Below are 22,327 nucleotides of genomic sequence, written 5' to 3'. Positions count from 1 at the left end.
TGCCAATTCATGCACCCATAGAGACCATGACATTTCCAAGGTGTTGTGTAAGACTTGTTGCTTTTACTGTTAAGAGTGGTTTCACACATGCCAGAGCAGTTAGTTGGCTAAGCTAACTCCTTGTGGCATGTTACCTGTCTATATTTGTCCAATTTCTACTATTTTTCCAGCAACCTGTGGAGCCTGGTAGAGGCTAAGGCTTCCATACTGACCGCACATGGACTTACATATATACACACGTGTAAACCCACCTTTAGGGACCATTCCAATCATTGAACACTGCTAAGGACATCATTTTCCAGCGTGTAAAATTCTAGTTTATTTATTGGCAACACCAACACAGTAATAAAGAGGTGGCAGCAGAGTCAGTTTGAGACAGCAAAAACTACTTACAATAATCACACTCAGGGTTCGAAATACTTTTTTTTTTTGCTTCATGCAAAATTGCAAGTTGGCAAAAACTTAACGTGCAATTTGAAAAATTTACATGCAAAATACAACAACTCCATACTGCAATGTTCTAGCCAGCATCCATCATTCCGTCCGTTGGTGGAATTTTGCTGCTCAGGACGGATAAGAATTTTGCCCATTGCGTCCCTTTTGACGGACTGAAATCGGCTCAGAAAAATATAGACAGAACTTAAATTTTGGAAAGATATCCACATAATCAGCATGTAAGTTTGCAGCAAAGCCGAATTCGATTATTTATAACACCTACTGATGACCGGTGACGATCCCCGTCAGACAAAGTATTTTTACTATAGGCCAGGTATTTTCAACATGCAATATTGCAAGTTCAGAATATTTTATGTGCAAATCTAAAAAAATACATGCAAATTGCAAGTTAACTAAGTATGTGTATTTCGAACCCTGACACTATCTAAATGAGATGATGTTTACAACTTATTAAAAAGCTCACATGCTTACATAATGGTAAATGTTGCATAGCATTTTGATAGATGACATTTCTGTTGGTCCAATAGTTTTCCTACTGTATCTAGAAACTTTATATATTTTCCTTCAGTACAACACATCAATTAGTGGTACAATGATATAGATATATACAGTAGAAGCCGCTTAATTGCACGGCCTATTTGCCAGTGACTTTCGTGCAATTATCCGACTGGTGCAATAATGCGAAGTTATCTAGCTGGACCGCACTGTTTTGGGATTTGTGGTTTCCATGCAGTTAACAGAAGTGTGCGTTAATCCGGTGTGCAATTAAGTGGCTTCTACTGTATACATATATAAAATATATGTATGTAATCATGCTATATTCTTCAAACTTTATGAAAATTAACATGGCAGTAAATGATACAGCACTCAATTGTGTTGACTTTTACAGGTAGGTTAAAACTTTAACAACAGCAAATAAACTACAAAATTCACAGGGTTAAATGTACTGTAATTGCAGAAATATTAGCATGAAAGCTCATCTGTGTTGACGTAGTACATATTGAAGATTTTCCACTGTCTTACAACACCAAAATTAGCTTACCTCGAATTTTCAGTCGCACTTCCATCGACCTTCTTCAGGAGTGAAGATTCAGTTACTCTGATCACGTGACTTAGAGACACGTGACTCAAGTAACGAATCATAAATGCCTGGCAAGCGATATCGGCCCCCGTCTCTGTTAAGTGTTGGCTGGTGTGCCCTTATGTATATCTCTAAGTCACGTGATCAGAGTAACTGAATCATCACTCCTGAAGAAGGTCGACGGAAGTGCGACTGAAAATTGCAGAAACGTTTGCAGTGGTTTTGTTTTCACGGTGGCCACTGCATGGCAAAATTAAAACTGCCGTGAACATTTTTTCCATGGCAGTAAGAGACTACAGTGCATGGTGATATCGTGAACTTAAAACCACTGCGAACATTCATTTTTCCCTCTACCGCAAAATTACATCCCCGCGAACTTAAATGCATTTACAGTAACACACATGACAGTCTTAAATAGATACTTATGTTACAGTAGTTCTAGTATTAGACAATGTTTGTATACATTTAAGACATACATCTTTATCTAATAGGCTAACAGAGAGAACATTTGGAATGGAAGTATGTACGAAATGCCAGTGTCTAAGGTCAACAACTCCTTGACTAGTACAATGATTATACATGTATAAAATACAAGTATATGTATATACTTCAAACTTTATTAAAATCAACATGGTAGCAATGTTTCGAACGTTAGTTGTTTCAATCTGTACTGATGAAGGTGACAGATGGTCACCGAAACGTCTACGGAAGAATTAAAAGAAGGTTGTGAAACAAAGAAGACATTGTTCCCTTGACTAGTACAAAATGTAGCAGCTTGCAGCAGGTTATATCTTAAATACTAAAAGCAATAAAAAGGTTCTTGCATAATTCATGACTTCTCCCCAGTTAATTTTCCCAAGGACGACAGTACGTCACTATACTCTGGTGTCCTTGAACCATTTTATGGAATGAAATCATGTGGGTAACTACATCTCACCAGTGCATTTAGGAGGGTCTGCACGCCCTTTTCTTAAAAGCATTATCAGCTATTTCAATCGGCCCCAATGCTAAACTGAGGAAGCAGTATATATATGTGCCACTTTTATGGTCTTTGGGAGGACCTTGCTGGGATCGAACCACTCTGACTACGAATGCTTGCATCTAATACTATTCTAAGTGTAGAGTAAATGTACAAGAAACTATATAAATACCTTAAAGGCAAAATGGTCCTTTTTTGCTTAAAGCTGACTTTTTTGTTCTACTCCTGTAGAATATAATTCACTCTCTTTCCTTAGGTCAGATAACATTTTACATTTAGGATGCTTTTCTACATTTTGTTTCAAAAAGTCTCATGTCCAAACTCATGTTAAAAAATGTTAACTTTCTGAAGTCAAAAAATATTCTCTGAAAAGTCTGATTTTTAGATGTGTAGGTAATTAATAAAGGGGCTACATGGATGTGAAGATCTAGACGTGCAATAACCACATACATGGTTGTATCATGATCAATTTATATTCAGATTTAGGCACACTTGTCTTGAGTGCTACCTGAAATGTTTGCCTCTTTAGAGGTTAGATTCAGTTAGTCAGCTTTTTTGTGTGAGATAACGTTCTACCTAACCTTCACTGCTACCTATCACTGAATGGTACAGTCTGCCCCTTTGGACGGTGCCACTTGGGGCATAGGGGGGAGCATTTGAGGCGGCGGCTCTTGGTACATTCCGTCCAGGTAGATCCTCAGTATGTACAGGTAGATCTCGCCGTGGTTAGCGGAATCGTACGCCATGGATTCTTCCGCATAAGCCGCAGGGGGTCGGTTGGACCACGAGCTCATTATCTTGATGGGGACTGTCTCTGCAAAGATGACGCTAGCACCTGTTGGGATGAAGGAATGAATAAATAAATGAGAACCTAAATGAAAAAAAATAATCCTGACAAAATCCCACCCACTGTCTCTGCAAAGATGACGCTAGCACCTGTTCGGGTGAAGGAATGAATAAATGATTGAGCAACTAAATGAAAAAAAATAATCCTGACAAAATCCCACCCACTGTCTCTGCAAAGATGACGCTAGCACCTGTTCAGGTGAAGGAATGAATAAATGATTGAGCAACTAAATGAAAAAAAATAATCCTGACAAAATCCCACCCACTGTCTCTGCAAAGATGACGCTAGCACCTGTTCAGATGAAGGAATGAATGAATAAATGAGCAACGAAGGAAAAAATTAGTCCTGACAAAATCCCACCCATTTGTAGTTTCAATAAAGGAGAATCTGTATCAGTCAACAATCTGCATGAGAAGTTGACCACAGCTTAACATCCCATCCTAATAAACGTTTCCAGTAGCGTGCATATTGGGTGAGCGACACAGCCAGGAATTCAAATTCAGGACTTCTTTGTTAAGATGCAGGGCCACTACATTCAACCACATATATTAGTGTAAGTTGAGCTTGTATTGTATTGTTGATGTTGTCTTGTGTAGAAGGGCAACTTGTAATGTAAAGGTACTTATGCACACAGGGCTCAAAATACTGGGTGCATGTGCACCCAGGTGCACCCAAAATTGGAGCTGTGCACCCAATTATTTTCTGTGGGTGCACAGGGCGCACCCAAATATTTTCTTAGGTTTATGTCTGTAAAGATATCAAAGTTTACTTTTACTATATACATCATATTCTTGACATCTAAGGGATAGAAAGATAATAATGTCTGCTATGGTACTTGTTTAAGAATTAAATAGCATGTAACTATATTTTTTGTTAGGTTTTCTTGACATTCTACTTAAATTTAAGTGGTGCACCCAAAAGTTTTTTGGTGCACCCAATTTGTTAAGCTGGGTGCACCAGTGCACCTAATCCCAAAAATTTCGAAGGGCAACTTGTAATGTAAAGGTACTTATGCACATAATGACAAAATTTAATGTCATTAACCAACACTATAAGAATTTCCATGCTACAATTACACTCTACACACACCTGCAGCGTTAAGCCAGGCCAGCGCCCGCTGCATCGTCTGCCCGACGGTTTCAAACTGCGGGAAGCTCAACATGCCTCCCTGCGAGATCTGCGCGGGAACGAACGTCTTGACGCTGAGCTGTATCGGGCGCGGCGGCGCGACGGAGCCCTGGAGCGGCTTCAGGAAGATGAGGCGCATGATGCGCACGTACATGGTCGTCATGTTGCCCGAGTCGACGAACGAAGACTTCTGACTGTCAATGGCCATCTGACCTAAAGTCGGAAAATGAGAGAAAGACAATTCTAAAATTGTCAAGAAACGTAATAATGGGTAGATTAATTTGTCTTTCAATGTTCGCTGGCCCATCACACCAATTACATTAGGTATGCAAATCATTACGTACTGTATGCAAACTGTTACGTAATGTATGCAAACTATTACGTCATGTATGCAAACTATTCGGTCATCAGCTACGCAAATTGTTTCATTGTCCGCGCATATCAGTAGCAAATTTCAGGTCGGTAGAAAAAGCAGTCCAACCTTTTAGATTGTATATATGTGTGCTTGCACCCTGACAGAAAGGGATAGAACTGCAAGCAGTTTGGTACATGAAAAATCCTGCAGTGCACTTCATGTTGGGATATATGTCATCACCGTTACATGAAGTTTTACTATACATTATCATATAGCCAGGCAATATTGACCAATCAGAAGGCCGAATCTTATGTTTAACTTAGTTATGACGACTTATTCACCAGTCAATAATTAGCCAAATAGCCTAATTATTGACCCGTGACAATGCCATTATGCAGGGGAGTAGACTCTTTTTGCCAATATATTACACCCAGTCGTTCATTCGGTGGTTATAGGTACCGGCCAAGAATTATGGCACTGTATACACCTCAGGGCGGGTCACATGTGTGTGATGGTCTTTAAATGTATTAACGGGCTTGTCCCGACATACCTGGATACCACCTTTGTACACAACCACCTGTTACACAGCCATAACACCAGACAAGCCTCTTTGCTTCATAAACCCAATTACACAAACACAGCTGGCCACCGCACATTTGCATACAGAGGAGCAACATATTACAATACCCTTTCGGCGGACATTAGACATGCACCAACTCTACGGCAGTTTAAAGCAGCCCTAAGACACACTCCTCCGCACATGGACCTCTGACCTCCACCGTTGACGTTTTTGGTTGACTGAACTGTTCTTGGTAAAGACGCTTCGGTTTAATTGTATATATTGTTTGCTGTCCTCTGGTTGTCTTACTGAATGTAACACGTTTCGTTTTTGTTATTTATGTAGTGGGCCCCCTTGGAAATCAACTTCAAACAAGTTGAAGGGGCTACCCACATGTTTTGAGATGAATAAATAAATAAATTAACCCTTAATTGGATACACATGCCTGACCACCCCTTCCTGCTGATTTTGATGTGCAGCGTCTGCGCGTTGGCGAGTCGGCAGCCCTGCAAGCTCCCGTTGGCCCAGGCACACGCCCTGGCGGCCACCTGGCTGTACGGCTCGAACTGCGGCCAGTCGAAAATACCCGACGGCATGTGAACACATCCCGGCACAAAGTCGCCTGAGCCTGTGAAAGAAAAGGGAAAATTGTAAAAAAAATATCTGAAGAATGTACAGAGAGAAACGATAAGGAGACTAAATAGCGAGAGAAGCAGGTTTTACCTGCTTGTCACTGTAGTTATGTAATAGTTGGGCATACATCATGGCATATGATGTGATCTACTTCAGATTTCTTGTAAACACTCAGGACAACAGAGATTCAGCAGCTCTTCTTTTTTTTCTTCTTCTGTTAGGAACCAATCAGAGTCTAGAACTGCATCAGCACTTTAGCTGTATAAATATGAACCATTACAGGTTTGCAATAACAAAACCTGTTTGGTATTTATTTTTAATTACTTGCATGCAATACTATAGGGCCAAGCTAATGGTATAGTACTGTGTGCGATTAGCTTGACAAAAGACTACAGAGAAAACATTCTGCATTTTCTAGAAAACGTTGCCTTTAAGGCATACTGATGTGAAAACGTTGATGAAGATTAGACATCCAGGTAAAAAGATATGCCAAAAAGCAGTTACTCAAGCAACTGGATATGATTTTGGAAACTGTCAGACGTTTCAGGCAGAATCCACTTCGAATTCTTTCATCAGAATCGACTACGTTTTGTCAGTGACACGATATACGGGTGGGAGTTGATAGGAGTTGATAGAAGGATTTGAGAGCAGCCAGTAGTGTCGCGGGCTTGGCTAACTTGGAAGGTAGGGTCCGGCCATCGAGGCAAACCATGAAGTTGAAGCCCAGAGCTGGACTCACTGGACAGACCAGCCGCATGGAAGTAGAGTGTGAAGACTATTCGACTACTGCCTACTCCTGTGTCAGGGATCCCAGCAGCAGTATAATCAAAAATGGATACGACGACGACAATTACAAGAGATGACGTTACCTATCTCCTCATACGCCGGCGGTCCCTCGACGTAGAAGACACGGATGATGAAGAGAAAGAGTTTCCTGTAGTTGGCATCCTCGGACCAGAAGGACTTGTCCGGGTCGATGGTTGTCGTGGACCACGCCCCGCGGACCTTCACGTCCTGGGTCTCCACTGTCAGGATCTTTCCTGGAGGGACGAGAGGGAAAAGGTTTGTTAGTACCAACTGTATCTGTATACTGCAAATGCATTTAAGTTCGCGGGGATTTAATTTCGTGGTAACGGGATAAAGGACTTTTGCGGTGGTTTTATGTTTGCAGTAGCACCACGCACTGTTGTCTCTTACTGCCATGGAAAAATATCTGTGGTGGTTTTCAGTTTGCGGTGAAGCGGCCACCGCGGAAACCGCGAACATTAAACCACCGCGAAAGTTTCTGCATTTACAGTAGCCGGCCCATGTAACCATCTTCTGTATCTATATCTGTATAGCTAGCATAACTACCCTTTGCTGTATAACACACCAGCTTCTGTATCTGTGTAGCCAGTCTAACCGTCCTTTGCCATAGCACACCAGTTCTGTACCCGTATCTGTATACTGTAAATGCAGAAATGTTCGCGGTGAATTAATGTTCGCGTTTTTCGCGTTTTAAATCCACCGCGAACATTTTTCTATTAAGGTATTAGACTGCAGTCGATGGTGTTACTGCGAAATTAAATCCACCGCGAAAAGTCATTTTTCCCGCTACCGCGAAAGTAAATCCCCGCGAACTTAAATGCATTTACAGTAGCCTGTTGAACCACCAGGGCCCGAAATACCACCTGCATATGCAGATTAGTGCATGTAAAGTTGGAGCTGTGCAGGTATTTCTGGTGTCTACCTGCACCTAACCTGCACTGGTTTATGTACTTGGTTCTATACATAAATGCCAAATAATGTAAGTGCATATGGATTGTTATTAGCTGCATTGACTGTTACCACCTATAAAGTATAAAAGAACAAAATAGCAATGGTTCCTGAGTAATTTTAGTATGATGCATACTCCCTATATTCAGAGTGGTGCAGGTAAAATTTGTCTGGTGCTGGTAATTTTCGATGTTACCTGCACCAGTGCAAGTATGCAGAAAAGAGTATTTCGAGCCCTGACCACCCTTTGGCATAACACACCAGCTTCTATACAGCCAGTATAATGTCCCTAAAGAGTAACACACCAGCTTCTATATCTGTACCTGTTCAAGCACCCTTTGGCATTACACAATTGCACCAGCTAAGTGTTAGTAATTAGAAAATAGAAATAGGGTCCCACAATTATTTTAAATAGCAAAAAGCAAAGATCATGATGCCAACACAGGATTTGGAGGAAAAGTTGAATCTAACTATATTCACTCCCTAAAATTGTTTGTACCAAGCAAAATACTTTTCTATGTTAACATTTCAGTATTTTCTAATTCCCAAAACAAGAAAATCAAATTGGCGAGCCCTTATCCTTACCTGGCAGTGGGTTCTGCCTCATCATCATGTTGATTCTGTTGACCGTTTCTCCGAAGGACTCGAACTGCGGATATCCGAACAAGGACGGTGCCTGGATACATCCCGGGACGTAGTTGATGTAGCGAATCTGCTGCGGGGGGGCCGATGGGTTCATCTTCTGCCCAAACCACAACCTAGGAGAGCAGGAAAAGGGTCATAATCATTTCATGTTACCGTATTGATAAGGGGTGAGTACTGGTATAGTGTATATCTATCACCCATTCATAAGTTTTTACAGATAATTAAATTACTGGCTCAGTTCCGGACCTACAGTGTAGACCTGATCCTATGCCAGGCTATGGACCTGACTGTCCCTGTAACTGAATTTTCTGTCCTGGTACCCACCCCTAGTATTGATCATAGAGCCAACAAACACTTGAAATACCACCTGTATATGTAGCTCAGTGCAGGTAAAATTAGAGCTGTGCAGGTATTTCTGGTGTCTACCTGCACCTTACCTGCACTGGTCCATGTACTGGGTTTATACATTAATGTCCTGTGAAGTAGGTGGATTTTGTTATATAATTGTTAGCTGCATCGACTGGTACCACCTTCAATGGTTGCTGAACAATTTCAGTATGATCCATGCTTCCTAAATCAAGAGTGGTGTAAGTATTATTTGTCTGATGCAGGTAATTTTCAATTTTACCTGCACCAGTGAAGGTATGCAGAAAAAAGTATTTTGAGCCCTGTATAAGTAAGATTTAATCACTATATAATATGATAATACAAAAGTGACTGCATTAATTAATAAGCAACCATACCTACCTGAGACCACGGACGTAACAGTTCCTGCCTTTGCCATGATCGTAGAACAGCGACTGGTCAGGGTTCACGACCGCTCCGGAACCCCCCAAGTGGTACTCGTACTTGACCTCCAGACTCTCGCACGTCTTGACCTCCATGGTGGGGTTCTGTTGGATCCACTGGTTGGCTCGGGTTACCAGGACACTGGACAAAAACAAGATGGACAATCTCGGGTTACCAGGACACTGGACATAAACAAGTTGGACAATCGGAGATGGCAGACTTCACCCCCTCACCTAGTCTAATGAGTCTACCCTTGTTACCTGGACAATCTCGGGTTACCAGGACACTGGACATAAATAAGGGGGACAGTCAGAGATGGCAGACTTCACCCCCTCACCTAGTCTACCCTTGTTACCTGGACAATCTCGGGTTACCAGGACACTGGACATAAACAAGGGGGACAGTCAGAGATGGCAGACTTCACCCCCTCACCTAGTCTACCCTTGTTACCTGGACAATCTCAGTTACCAGGACACTGGACATAAACAAGGGGGACAGTCAGAGATGGCAGACTTCACCCCCTCACCTAGTCTACCCTTGTTACCTGGACAATCTCGGGTTACCCCCCCCCAGGACACTGGACATAAACAAGGGGGACAGTCAGAGATGGCAGACTTCACCCCCTCACCTAGTCTACCCTTGTTACCTGGACAATCTCGGGTTACCCCCCCAGGACACTGGACATAAACAAGGGGGACAGTCAGAGATGGCAGACTTCACCCCCTCACCTAGTCTACCCTTGTTACATGGACAATCTCGGGTTACATAAACAAGTAAGACAATCAGAGATGGCAGACTTCAGACCCTTAAGCTGTATTGTGTAGGTTGAAACGTACAAACTGACAACACAGACACATACAGACACACAGACAAACACAGTCAGACACACAGACAGATTGACATACAGATACAGGTTGATGCTGAGACATGTAGGCATGGTGGACAGACACACAGATTGACACATAATCACACTGAAACACAGATGCATACTTACACATACTGACTCATACACACACACAGACATACACACACACACACATAGACATAGACAAGCTAAAACTAATACTGTAAACTCAAAAATGTTTGCGTTGGATTGATGTTCGCGGTTTTCGCCGTGACCCCTTCACCGCAAACTTAAAACCACCGAACATTTTACTATTATTTTACTATTATGGTATTAGACTGCAGTCTATGGTGTTACTGCGTCGAAAAGTCTTTTTTTCCCGCTACCACGAAATTAAATCCCCGCTAACTTAAATGCATCTACAGTACTTCTTTCACAGTCCCTTGGGGTACAACAAAAACAGAACAACGAGAACTTTACAACTTATATCAGAATGAAAGCTCATCTGTGTTGGTAAATTCCATATTGAAAAAGTTTAAACTTTGTTCCAACACAAAGAAGGGACTCACCATAAATTTTCGGTCAAGCACTCCGACCTTCTTCAGATGAAATGATTCGCTGCACTAATCTGGAAGCCGTCGGATGTTGACTCGTTGAACCGTGATGGTGGCAGGTTTCGCCTTCCCGCCATTTATGATTCGCTGCTACCTGACGTCATCCAACGACTTCCGGATTAGTGCAGCGAGTCATTTCATCTGCTCGACTGAAAATTTCTGGTGAGTCCCTTCTTTGTGTTGGAACAAAGTTTAAACTTTTTCAACTTTACAACTTACTCGAATCTCTCAAACTGTGGGTAGGAGAAGCTGAGGAGGCCTGTACTGCCTGTTCCTGCGATCTGGCTCGGCATGAAGTCTACGTACGACAGTCTGAACACAGACTGCTGCTGGGGGGGTGCTGCACCCGGGTACCCCCCTGCCATGGGAGGGGGTGCTCCTGCTGGGTACCCCCCTGCTTGGGGAGGGGGCGCTCCTGCTGGGTACCCCCCTGCTTGGGGCATCTGGGGGGTCGGCATGGGCATGCCCTGAGCAGGGGGTGGTTGACCGGTAGCCTGGTTGTAGGAAGGAGGGGGGGCGCTGGCCTGGTTGTAAGACATGGTTGAGTCTGGTTCCTTACAAGGCTGCTTTTCTGGAATCAAATTAGTCAAGAATGAGAAACGATTGTTAGCATATTATAATTATACACTGTGGTAATACAAGACTGCTTACTGGAATGAAATTAGACAAGAATGAGAAACGACTATAGGCATACTTTACACTGTGGTAATAGATTATTTCTGTGAATATCGTGATCTCAGGTTGTGTCACAATTTGTGTGTCTTATCACAGTGAAATTGTGTATGTATGTTGGTTGTAAATGTATTTGTGATTGAGCGTGTGTGCATTAGTTGTATCTATGTGTGTGTGCATGTGTGTGTCTGTGTACATGTGTAACATTAAAAGTGCATGTGTGTGTGTGTTATTTGTGTATATGTGTATGTATGTGTATGTGTGTCATTATGTGTGTGTGTGTCACAGCAATGCCTTAGATTATCGAGGAAAGTTCAAAGAGAATTGTGTACATACTAGTACTGGTACTGTAAGTTGAGAATAACCTTAAAGATGATTCTGAACTGCTTGAGTGTCATGCAGGTGAATAAATTTGCTAACTATGAAATGACACACTTGCCCCACACAGTGTTTGGCCCCGCCCACTTGACATTGTCTCAGCAACGATCAAGGTCATCAAGAATAAGATTACAGACACTTTACGGAGGTCAAATTTATCATAAAATTGCGAAATGTTTCATTCTCACAAACAACACATTTATATAGTTGTTCTGTGTTTAGGCTTAAAGTTCCCATATCCAAATGGGCCCGGCCAAGAAGTTAGCTGAAACGACAAATAAAAGAACAGTATTTACCATTTGAAATATAACGTTACGCAAATTATGCTCATGACTCATTTTGTTTACGTTCTATGTGTTTTGCTGCCTTTTATATCATATTTTTCGTTTCCGAAAGCTTCCCGGCCAGGCCCTGAGGACTTGGAACCTATTAAAGCCTTTTATCATAGGAAAAGCTGCCATGAACTCGCCATTTTGTTTAACGACTGTAATTAAGTCCTCACAGTAATGAAGTCACGCCCATCTGACAAAAAGGTCTGGTCAAATATACCATTGTGTAGACGTTCAACTCAAATACAGTAAATTGACGCCAGTGCATTTTTCAGGGAGAGCTGACCTAAGCTGGGACTGTTGCCAAGGCCCACACAGGACCAACTCCCAGGGCTCTATAGGGCTAACATGCCCCCAAGGAAATTCTACAACACTAACAGGCTAGTTAGATGCCATAGTAAACTAATAAAGGATGACATTACTAGTATACTATTAGATATTTGAGTTGGAGGGGGGGGGGGGGTACAACATATCGTTGGAACCTTTTCAGGTTTTTGGATATACAAATGTAATCATAGTTAATCGTAGAAAATGGTTACACAAAAACACGATACGACAATAATCGAACGACGCAATGTTTATAATGAAAACTATTTTTTCGTCATATATTTAAAGCCAAGCTAGCGAGATCAGACATAATTCAACGACACTGCAAGTACAACTCTCTAAAACAGTAAAAGGCTATTAAAAGACCCTAGAATAAGTTAGATATCAGAACAAGAAACCTTAACACGTTCGCCGTTACCTCGGACGCGACAGCGCGCACGAACGTCCCACCCACCTGTAGAGACCTACCTGTACGCTCACGACGTCACCCGAACAACTGCGCGAACGGCGTAAACATCGCTTCTACTTCCGGGTCACGTGAAATTTGCATAATCCCAGCCGGGTTAACGACCTGAGGTCACTGGGGGACTGACTACAAGGTAACCTGGATACCAGACCCCAGCCCGATCTTAATTTGCGCTGTCAAATATGAAAAAAAAAAAACTACAGTAACTGTAGTAGTTTCCATCATAATCCTTGATGAAATAAAGCCATGGGTAACGTTATACCATCCGGAAAGTAGTTTGCTCCGGCGTTATATCAAGGAGGTTGAAGAGTTATATCAAGGACCTTGGTTATATCAAGGACGTTATATGAAACGGACTGAACTCAGTCGTATTCATATAACGTCCTTGATTATATACAGTCGCCTCTAACTCTGACATTCATTATATAAAATTTCATATGACGTCATTGATTATACAAGTGATATAATATCGCTTCCGAAGGAGTCTACTGTTCCGACGGATAGCAGAAGCGAACATACTAAGGATTAGTGGTGCGTACCTAAACTCATATTCAGGTTCAGGTCCGGATTCAAGTCCAGCAGTTCAGGGTCAGGTCCGGACTTCAAGTCCAGACCTGAACCTATCATTGCGTATTATGTGCGCTAGAAAGTCTTTTTGAGGGGGGGGGGGGGGGGGGGGATGGTGCATATTAAATTGCATGTTAAGATGAACTGAAGTGCAGTGTGAAAAATACATGCAAACTATATACAGCCAGTGTAAACACGAAATATTTTTTGTCTTTTTCCAGTGCAAATTTCACTGTCTATGGAAGGTTTTAGATGGTTTAGTACAAAAAAGGGAATATAGGTGACAGATAGCTTTTTGCATGTCCGGACTTGAGTCCGGACATTTAGTTTTTTTTTTGGATTTGGACCTAAACATTTTTAGGTCCAATTCCAAGTCCGGGCTTTAGGTACGCACCACTACTAAGGACTTTAAACATGATCGAACTACTATCCGGATGGTACCCAGGCTTAAATTACACACTCAAATTGTGACCACTGACCATAGCTTTCTTTCTTTTTGTTGTTTGTTGGCGGCGCTGATATAGAAAAAACAGTTTTGAGTTTTGACTTTCTCGAGTTAACTTAATTGCTTCGCATTTTGTCACGACAGTCGCCATCTGCATAATTCACACTGTATGAATTGATTCATGAAATATTATCACCCCCATCCCTTGTTAATAATGGTTCAGTCTGTGGGCGGGCTGAACGAACGATGACCTCGATAGACCAGGACGATGACCCACGGCGAAAACTGATAGTCATTGCGACCGAAGGCCTCCCAGGGTTTTTGTGGGGGCCTTTCATATTCAGATCATTTAGCCCTGACAGCTTTTTTGACAGACAACACCGAGAAACCCTCAAGAACCTCCCGGGGGGAGAGGATAACCACCGCGGACTGTCTGATCTTCTAAACACCTGTTGAATCTTCTCAAGATGTCCTTGTTACCGAGAGTTGTCAGACACCATGGGAGGTTGTTCAACGTTTGTAGCGCTCGGAGTTTGGTGACCTACCGTTCGCAGAGTACCAGGGCGGAAGAGAGCGTTGCTTACGACACAGCCGCTCGGCCTTTTGAGAAGATCCCCGGGCCGAAGGGCCTTCCCTTGATCGGAACGGGGTTGGACTATGCACCGTTTGGTAAGTACGTCCACTATAAAGTCTCTACCAGACTCCTGTCTGACCGAATAGTAATAGGGAACTATAGACAAGCTAGGAATAAAAGCCAGGCAGTAGTAGGTGTTAATTGGCCTAGGAGTGAACTGACTTCAGACTACAGAAGACTGGCAATTCGGCCAAATTTTAGCCCCACTAAAATCGCGCTACCAGCGGCCGGCCCTTAGCAATCTTGGGGAGGGGATCATTAGCCCCAGAGAGATGACTTGATTTTCCCTCCTTGTGTAAATACAGGCTAGCCAAATTCTTCTCTTTTGTTATCCAGCTGACACTTCAGATCTCCAACGCTATCATATAATCTAGAGTATAATGCACTCTAGTTTAGCTAAACTTCAAGTGCATATCTCTGTGTGTGTGTGTGGGGGGGGGGGGGTCTTAAGTGGAGGTGTTGATATAAAGATCACTCAAACCCACAGTGCTGCTTTTCAAAGGGGCGTACTTATATAACCCGGACCGACGTTTAACGTAGGTTACATATGAAGTGAGAAGGGGGTCCCAAGCAGTTTTACACTACACAGAAAACTGTCACGGTTCTTGAGTCCCCTATTTTTCTTCCTCGAACTGCAGTACGTGATTTACAGACACTAGTTGAGTGCAAGTGTGAATTATAAACCAGATTAAGACCAGTGCCCTGTAGCGACGCCCTAGCACACAGTATTGCAATACAATAGCTAAATTACGTATTACCTGCCACGAAGAGGCCCCCAAATGACCTTGACCTTCGTGTTCCCAAATATCATTGAAATCCATCTGGACGTTCTAGAGGTGACTCCCTGTCGTATCTAACTTGTAATGATTTTTCTTTCAGGTCGGTTTCCGCTTAAAACACACCTCCGTGAATCCTTCAGGGAGAGAACAAAGGCCTACGGGAGCATCTATCGGGAGAAGCTGGGACCGCTGGACCTGGTGGTTATCAGCGATCCCAAGGAGATAGAGAAGGTGTTCCGCAATGAGGGGAGGTATCCGGAGCGCGTTCAGCTGGAGAGCGTTAGAACGTACCGGGAAATAAAGAAGCTGCCGATCGGGGTAGTGAACCTGTACGTACAGACGCACGCAGACACACACACACACACACACAGACAGACAGACAGACACACACACACACACACACAGACAGACAGACACACACACACACACACAAACGCACACACACACACACACACATACAGACAGACAGACACACACACACACACACATAAAGACACACACATAGACAGACATAACGTTACATATTTGTTTTGAAGTGTGCAACATGGTAGCAATTGCAAAGATACATATAAGTCATATAACAGTTCTGTATGATGGAATTATGGCATCATTAACAGGGATAACAGGGAATTAACAGTACTGTATGGACCTCTGATACCATGATCATAGAATAACAGGGTATGGGCCTACATTAACAATGATTCAATCAATGACTGCGCAACAGCCTACTATGAACCTACTATGACGTTAACACTAGACAACAATGATTTATTTCTTTTTGATTAATTGTTTATTCATTGGTTGTACTTTATTTTCATAAATTAAGCGCATTGTCCTCGTTATGTTCATGATTAAAAAATATTAATTTTCATGCCTCAGGAATGGCCCTGAGTGGCAGCGCGTGCGCAGCTCGGTGCAGAAGGACCTCATGCGGCCCAAGACTGTCGGTGCGTACGCCTCTCTGCAGGATGACGTCACAAGGGACTTGGTTGACGTCATCAGGGCTCTAATAGGGAAGGAAGGGAGCGGAGGCCAAGTTCAGAACTTCACCAACTTCGTGTACAGATGGGCGCTAGAGGGTGAGTAGGAAACCCTTAAACCATACTTGAGGGCAATGTTATGAGTATTGTAAATGAATTTAGTTCGCAGAGATCTAATTTCGCGGTAATGAGAAAATGAAGTGTTCGCCGTGGTCTGAGTTCCCGACATCGCTGCACTTTTGATTGGAGAAATGTTGATAGGAAAGTTTAAAACGCAAAATTTCTTTTTTTTTTTTTAATACAATTTTAATTTTTGGTTTCCGCAAAGAGTCCGACCGTGCCCCAGTTGAAGATATGATCTTTGACTATGATTTTTTTGTTCTTGAATTTAAACCCTAACCCTCCAGCGATCAGCGTGGTTGTGCTGGACAAGCGGCTCGGTTGCCTGACCTTGGATGACCTTGTTCCTGGTTCTGACGCAAAACTGATGATCGACGGAGTTAACGACTTCTTCAATGCTGCCGTCAAGCTGGAGATGTCAGGAGCCGGACGTCTGTACAAGTACATTAGTACCCCTACTTGGAGGAAGTTTGCAAATGCAATCGACCAATGGCACGGGTAGGTAGCTTTCTTTTTTCTTCCTTCCTTTCATTCATATACACCACCCAAGCAAGACAATGAAAGAATTTATTCTTGCATTGCCATATAGCAAAGTCATACACACGTTTAAAACGTATTTCTGAAATTCCAATCGGAATTTAGGAGGCAGCGCCTGTTGTTGGAGTTATACAACCTGTTTAAGAGGAAGTAACAACATTTGTCTTCATCTGGCGTCAAAAGTGTCCTTTAAAAGAAAACATGGTACTAGCACTAGTACTAGCACTGCAACGTACACAGCAATTTTATCAAATGTGAGGCTTAAAATTTGTTGTTAAAAACTTCACGTAGTAGTCTTCATGTCTTATTTAGAACAAATTTTCTATTTGAGGAACACAACATCATCTCTGATTGGCTAACAGCTGGTTAGTGCCGACGCCCACAATAGTAAAATTTAGATATGGGAGGGCAAGCAAGCAGAGTCGGAACAAGCAGAGTCGAATCTGCGCAGGAGAATTGATGATGATGATGATTTGGTTTTTATTGATTCGAACACTCAAAATGACAGTCTAGAAGTTAACTAGTACATGTAGTTAACTGAACTGCACTGTTCAACAAAGTAATACAACTCGGACTGAATCACTGACAGACATCAAAGACAAATACAGCTCTAAAACATAACATATCTACAATTGGTTGAAAATGCTCTGCGGCTAGATCCACAGGTCTTCGACTATTCTGCCTGAGGAGTTTTGACTATGTTTGTTTGTTTGAACCTTTATTCAATCATGAGAAGCTCAAATCGTCTATTTGAATCTGCTGTCAAACCTTAGAGTTGCTGCCAAGTTGCTGAAGGAAAAGCTGGCCAAAAGTGCAGCCGAAGAAGGAAAACCCGCCGAGTCCGACACGGACTTCCTCCAGAGCCTCCTGTCCAGGAGTGACGTCACCTTCGAGGAGGCCATGCTGATGGCGGTGGATCTGATGGCTGCTGGGATCGACACGGTATGTTAGTTCAGACTATTTTTTGAACCCTATCCCAATGAGGCTTCAGAGTTTGCCTATCATTCGAGAACACCTATTACATGTATCTTCAATTATCTCGGGACATGGAAACTCTAGACGTTCCCCTTAAAGGCCGTGGGTCGATGAAGTCACAGCATCTTTCACCGGCCTTTTTGGTGGGCAAGTATAATTTTTTGGTAGGCAGACACATTTTTTTTTTTAATTTTCATTTTTCATTTCTTCTGCTAGTACCAGCATGAAGGCTAGGAAAAACCAAACATGTCCCACCCCCATAAGGAAGTATAGTAAGCCGTACATATCCGAATGAAAGCTCATCTGTGTTGGTAGATCCCATATTAAAAAATGTTTAAACTTTGTTCCAACACTAAGAGAAACTCACCATAAATTTTCGGCCGAACACTCCGACCTTCTTCTGATGAAATCTTCGAACTTTCAATATCATTCATGATTCGCTGCTACCTGACTTCATCCGACGACTTCCGGATTAGTGCAGCGAGTCATTTCATCTGAAGAAGGTCGGAGTGTTCGGCCGAAAGTTTATGGTCAGTTCCTTTTAGTGTTGGAACAAAGTTTAAACATTTTTCAATATAAACCGTACATATCATTTTTGTAGTTTAGCTTAGCTTGATTTTCATCTTTTCAGACGGGGAACACCCTGATGTTCAATCTCTTCTGCCTGGCGAAAAACCCGGAAGCCCAGGAGAAACTTTACCGAGAGATCCAGGAGGTGGTCCCAGCCGAGCAGCCCATAGATGATAAGGTGTTGAACAGGATGCACTACCTGCGGGCAGTGGTGAAGGAAACTTTCAGGTGAGCTTGGGTTTTATAACCTTTACAAAAGTCTTGCTTCTTATACCTGGAAAGTTAGTCCTCGCCCATACTTGATGTTTTTGAATACTTTTTAAATACTTTAATAACTAAATTAGGTTAGTTCTTGCCCACAATGATCCTTTTGACTTAGTTTATGATGTTTTATTACTTTGTATTGTATTTTGTATATGATATTTTATCATGTTTCATCGTGATTTGCTATGATGTATCATATATTTATTCTATTTTATTTCATTGTATTTTATTTCATTTCATTTTGTTTTATTTCATTTCATTTTGTTTTAATATTTTTTTTAATTTCATTTTTTTTTAAATTTAATTTAATTTTTATTTTATTTCAATTGAATTGCAACAAGACAATACAGACGGTATCCCAGGCAGCAATGTTGGGTGTCACCGAACGTGCATGCATTATGTATTGGAACATTTACATAGAATAAGGCAGAACGATACATTTAGAAGTCACATTTTTAGCTTATTTTTCTTCATCTTTTTTTAGGCTTTGTCCAACTGTTGGCAACAACATAAGAACGCTGGACCGAGACATGGTGTTGTCTGGATATGTCGTCCCTGCGAAGGTATGTTAACATTTCTACCATTGGGAAGTTACAGTTGGGAACATTGCTGTCGGTCACCCTATCTTCCTCAGTTCGAATGACCAATGGGTTATGTCAGTAGAGTCAGGAATCAAGGAGGATTATCCTGAATGCAATTATAGTAACGCATTTAACGCATGACACGTTAATAAAATTCATTCATCCATTCAAATAGTAACATCTTTGCAGACAGTAAGACACAAAGTACAAGTTCAACAGCAACAAAAACCAAATGGTGTAGTATTCGAAAATAAATATCTCGTCCATACATCTCTCACCAGACGAAGATCTTCATGGCTCACGACGTCATCAGCTCGCTTCCGGAATACTATCCGGAACCGGAAGTCTACAAACCGGAAAGATGGCTCCGTGATGACGAGTCGAGCAGCGTCCAACCGTTCACCCTGCTGCCGTTCGGCTACGGACCGAGGATGTGCATTGGTACAGATTTTACAGGACTTTTCTGGAACTTTTTCAGGACTTTCCTGGAACTTTTTCAGGACTTTCCTGGAATGTTTTCCAGATTTTCCTGGATTTTTTTTAGAATGTTTCTTTTGTTTTTTTAGGACTTTGAAAGTTGGCGCGAGCTTCAAAAGTCCCTTCTAAGGCCTAGGTCCCAATTCCCAACCCTGGACCCGGCCGGGCAGCTTTGGGAAACGAAAAATATGACAAGAAAGGCAACAAAACACACATAACTTAAAAGCAATAGTCAGGAACATAATTTGTGTATATTCCTTTGTAAACAGTTTCATTTTCCGTTTCCGCAAACATCTCGCCGGGCCCGGAAGTTCGGAAATTTCGGAAATGGAACCTAAGCCTAAATAGGGATAAGATACACCGCACGGTTTGTCGCCTGAACGCCACCCCCGCCTCAATAATAGTTCAGTCCATGGGTGCTGACCATGACCCCGGTAGGGTCGATGACGCCACAGTCTTTGTGCAGGGGCTTTTCATATGCAGAAACCGTGACAACTCTTCAGGGGAGACGATGCCATTAGATGCACTTTTCTGGAACTTTTTCAGGACTTTCCTGGAACTTTTTCAGGACTTTCCTGGAATGTTTTCCAGATTTTCCTGGATTTTTTTAGAATGTTTCTTTTGTTTTTTAGGACTTCCATGAGATTTTTTCAGGACATTTGCTGGACTTTCCAAGAATTTAGTTCTTTGCGCTTGGTCAATTTTTTGAATATCTTGTTTCTCTTATCATTCTTAATTCCTTTACCAGGTCGGCGTTTCGCAGAACAAGAGCTTCATCTCGGATTGATCAGGGTAAGTTTCGTTGCATTATTTAGGCATTGAAAATTACGGTTCTATTTAGATCAAGTCCATTTCTATCTTTTACTTTAATTTCACAAAATGTATGGGTATAGCGTGTATGTCTTGTACAATGTACTTTGTTTTATACCTTGCCCTTTCCCCTCTTCAGTTTCATTCTACCATTTCTACAATGTACTGTTACCAAACATAACATTATCACCACTAATTCTTCCTAAACAATTAATGCGCAGTTGATGATGATGATATTTTCTCATGTAGATTGTTCAGAACTTCCACGTCGGATGGGCAGGAGAGGACATGAAACAAGTGAACCGGCTGGTACTTTCTCCGGACAGGGACTCATTCGTCTTCTCTGCAAGAGCGTAAAGATATAATCTCTACAAGTATCCAATTATGTTTCTTTCGTTGATTAGCATCCACTAAAGTTAAGACGCGGAGTTGTTTTTTTTACTTGATGAAATGTGTCCAACACCATCAGTTAGTGAAAAGTCTGTAAATGATTATGTATTGGAGGACTGACCATGGCTCATGGCTCCTCAGAATGGGTGGATGAATGAATGAATGAATGGATGAATGAATGAATGAATGAATGGCATCTACCAACCGAATAAACGTTCTAGCTATCGTAATAAACAATTATAACGATATTACCTGGTTGTGTTACGTAGCATTGTACTTCATTGCCAACACATATCATCAACATGTAACAAAACTGTATAACATCAGATTCTGTAACATATATACCGCATGATTGCAATGAGAAATACATGGAAATGGTAATCTACTTTATAAACTTTATATTATGGAATGAGATTATGTTCTTTGGTGTAGTGATGGAACTTTAAGTTTTTTCTAATAATATAAAAATATATATATTTCTCCGCGTGTACATGTCGAATTCAATTATGCTTTTGAATTGGCAATTTTTAATCATTTGAGTACCCTGTACAGTACATAAGATGATGGCCATTTTTGAGTTGAACTATGCATATCAAACTGTTTGGGACATTCAAGTAAAAATGGTAATGTTCTTGTCAAATTGACACTCAATAGATATTCTTTAAAGCTCCGTGTATGTTATAAGCTCGGTCAAACCTTAGAGTAAGCATGCGCGGCGACTGCTATTTTGGGCAATTTGTCAATGACGTGTTTTGTTTATTTCTCAGGGGTCTTCACCCTTGACATATTACCCACAATTCCTGTCGCCGCGCATGAATACGTGGAAGTGTTATCAAGCGCGAACTGCATTCCTCAGACATATTCGCATATATTTACATTCAAACTAACTTCATACAGATGTCAGTTTTTATTGCATGGTCGGTTGGCTATAACGTCAATGGTGTGAATAAAAGTTTAACAATAGTAAAAACCAGAAGAGCCTGATACAATGATTTAATAGCAGTGTCTGTCTGTCTATTTGTTTGTCTGCTTAGCGTGTGGACGGCTTTTCGGCTATGATATGACGCCATTGGCGTCATCATCAATGCCCTTCCCATAACACTTTTGTTCTCAATAATATATATTAATATTTCAAATCTTAGTGCCAAAATATTAGTGGGTCTTTAAGCCGTTGAAGCGGCAGCATACACAAACACCCATCTGACACATACATGTACATCTACGTTGGACATCACCAACAAGTCCACGTACTGTTGGTGAACAGCTTCTACGTACCTCTGGGTCACATGTCTTTAGTACTTTGGAGGCTCAAAGTCCGATTACCGCACCCCAGTGACCTTT

The 22,327-nt window shown here is 41.8% G+C and overlaps 2 protein-coding genes across 5 annotated transcripts; one reads left to right on the top strand and one right to left on the bottom strand.

Annotated features, from left to right (window-relative positions):
* Nucleotides 1–1,824: 1,824 nt before the first annotated feature.
* On the bottom strand, nucleotides 1,825–12,939 carry LOC118425863. Of its 4 annotated transcripts, none has more exons than XM_035834988.1 (8): nucleotides 12,860–12,939; nucleotides 10,905–11,256; nucleotides 9,186–9,368; nucleotides 8,379–8,551; nucleotides 6,908–7,078; nucleotides 5,851–6,033; nucleotides 4,453–4,704; nucleotides 1,825–3,351 (listed from the first exon to the last, which is right to left on the bottom strand). In XM_035834988.1, exons 2-8 carry the CDS (start codon nucleotides 11,222–11,224, stop codon nucleotides 3,113–3,115), a joined length of 1,521 nt encoding a protein of 506 aa, XP_035690881.1. In that variant the 5' UTR covers nucleotides 11,225–11,256; nucleotides 12,860–12,939; the 3' UTR covers nucleotides 1,825–3,112. The 4 variants fall into 4 exon arrangements, with proteins under 4 accessions (XP_035690881.1, XP_035690883.1, XP_035690880.1 ...); XM_035834990.1 differs by having other exon boundaries at nucleotides 12,846–12,916; XM_035834987.1 differs by having other exon boundaries at nucleotides 12,810–12,886.
* Nucleotides 12,940–14,129: 1,190 nt separating this feature from the next.
* On the top strand, nucleotides 14,130–21,959 carry LOC118425589 (probable cytochrome P450 49a1). The gene is made up of 10 exons (XM_035834528.1): nucleotides 14,130–14,538; nucleotides 15,383–15,611; nucleotides 16,162–16,361; nucleotides 16,670–16,880; nucleotides 17,693–17,861; nucleotides 18,526–18,692; nucleotides 19,213–19,291; nucleotides 19,591–19,750; nucleotides 20,535–20,578; nucleotides 20,846–21,959. Exons 1-10 carry the CDS (start codon nucleotides 14,337–14,339, stop codon nucleotides 20,951–20,953), a joined length of 1,569 nt encoding a protein of 522 aa, XP_035690421.1. The 5' UTR covers nucleotides 14,130–14,336; the 3' UTR covers nucleotides 20,954–21,959.
* The last annotated feature ends 368 nt before the right edge of the window (nucleotides 21,960–22,327 follow it).

Source organism: Branchiostoma floridae, chromosome 11 (assembly GCF_000003815.2).
Source record: "Branchiostoma floridae strain S238N-H82 chromosome 11, Bfl_VNyyK, whole genome shotgun sequence".
Classification (NCBI taxonomy): domain Eukaryota; kingdom Metazoa; phylum Chordata; class Leptocardii; order Amphioxiformes; family Branchiostomatidae; genus Branchiostoma; species Branchiostoma floridae.
The sequence above is the reverse complement of the archived record's forward strand: the minus strand, read 5'-3'. Positions and strand labels throughout refer to the sequence as shown.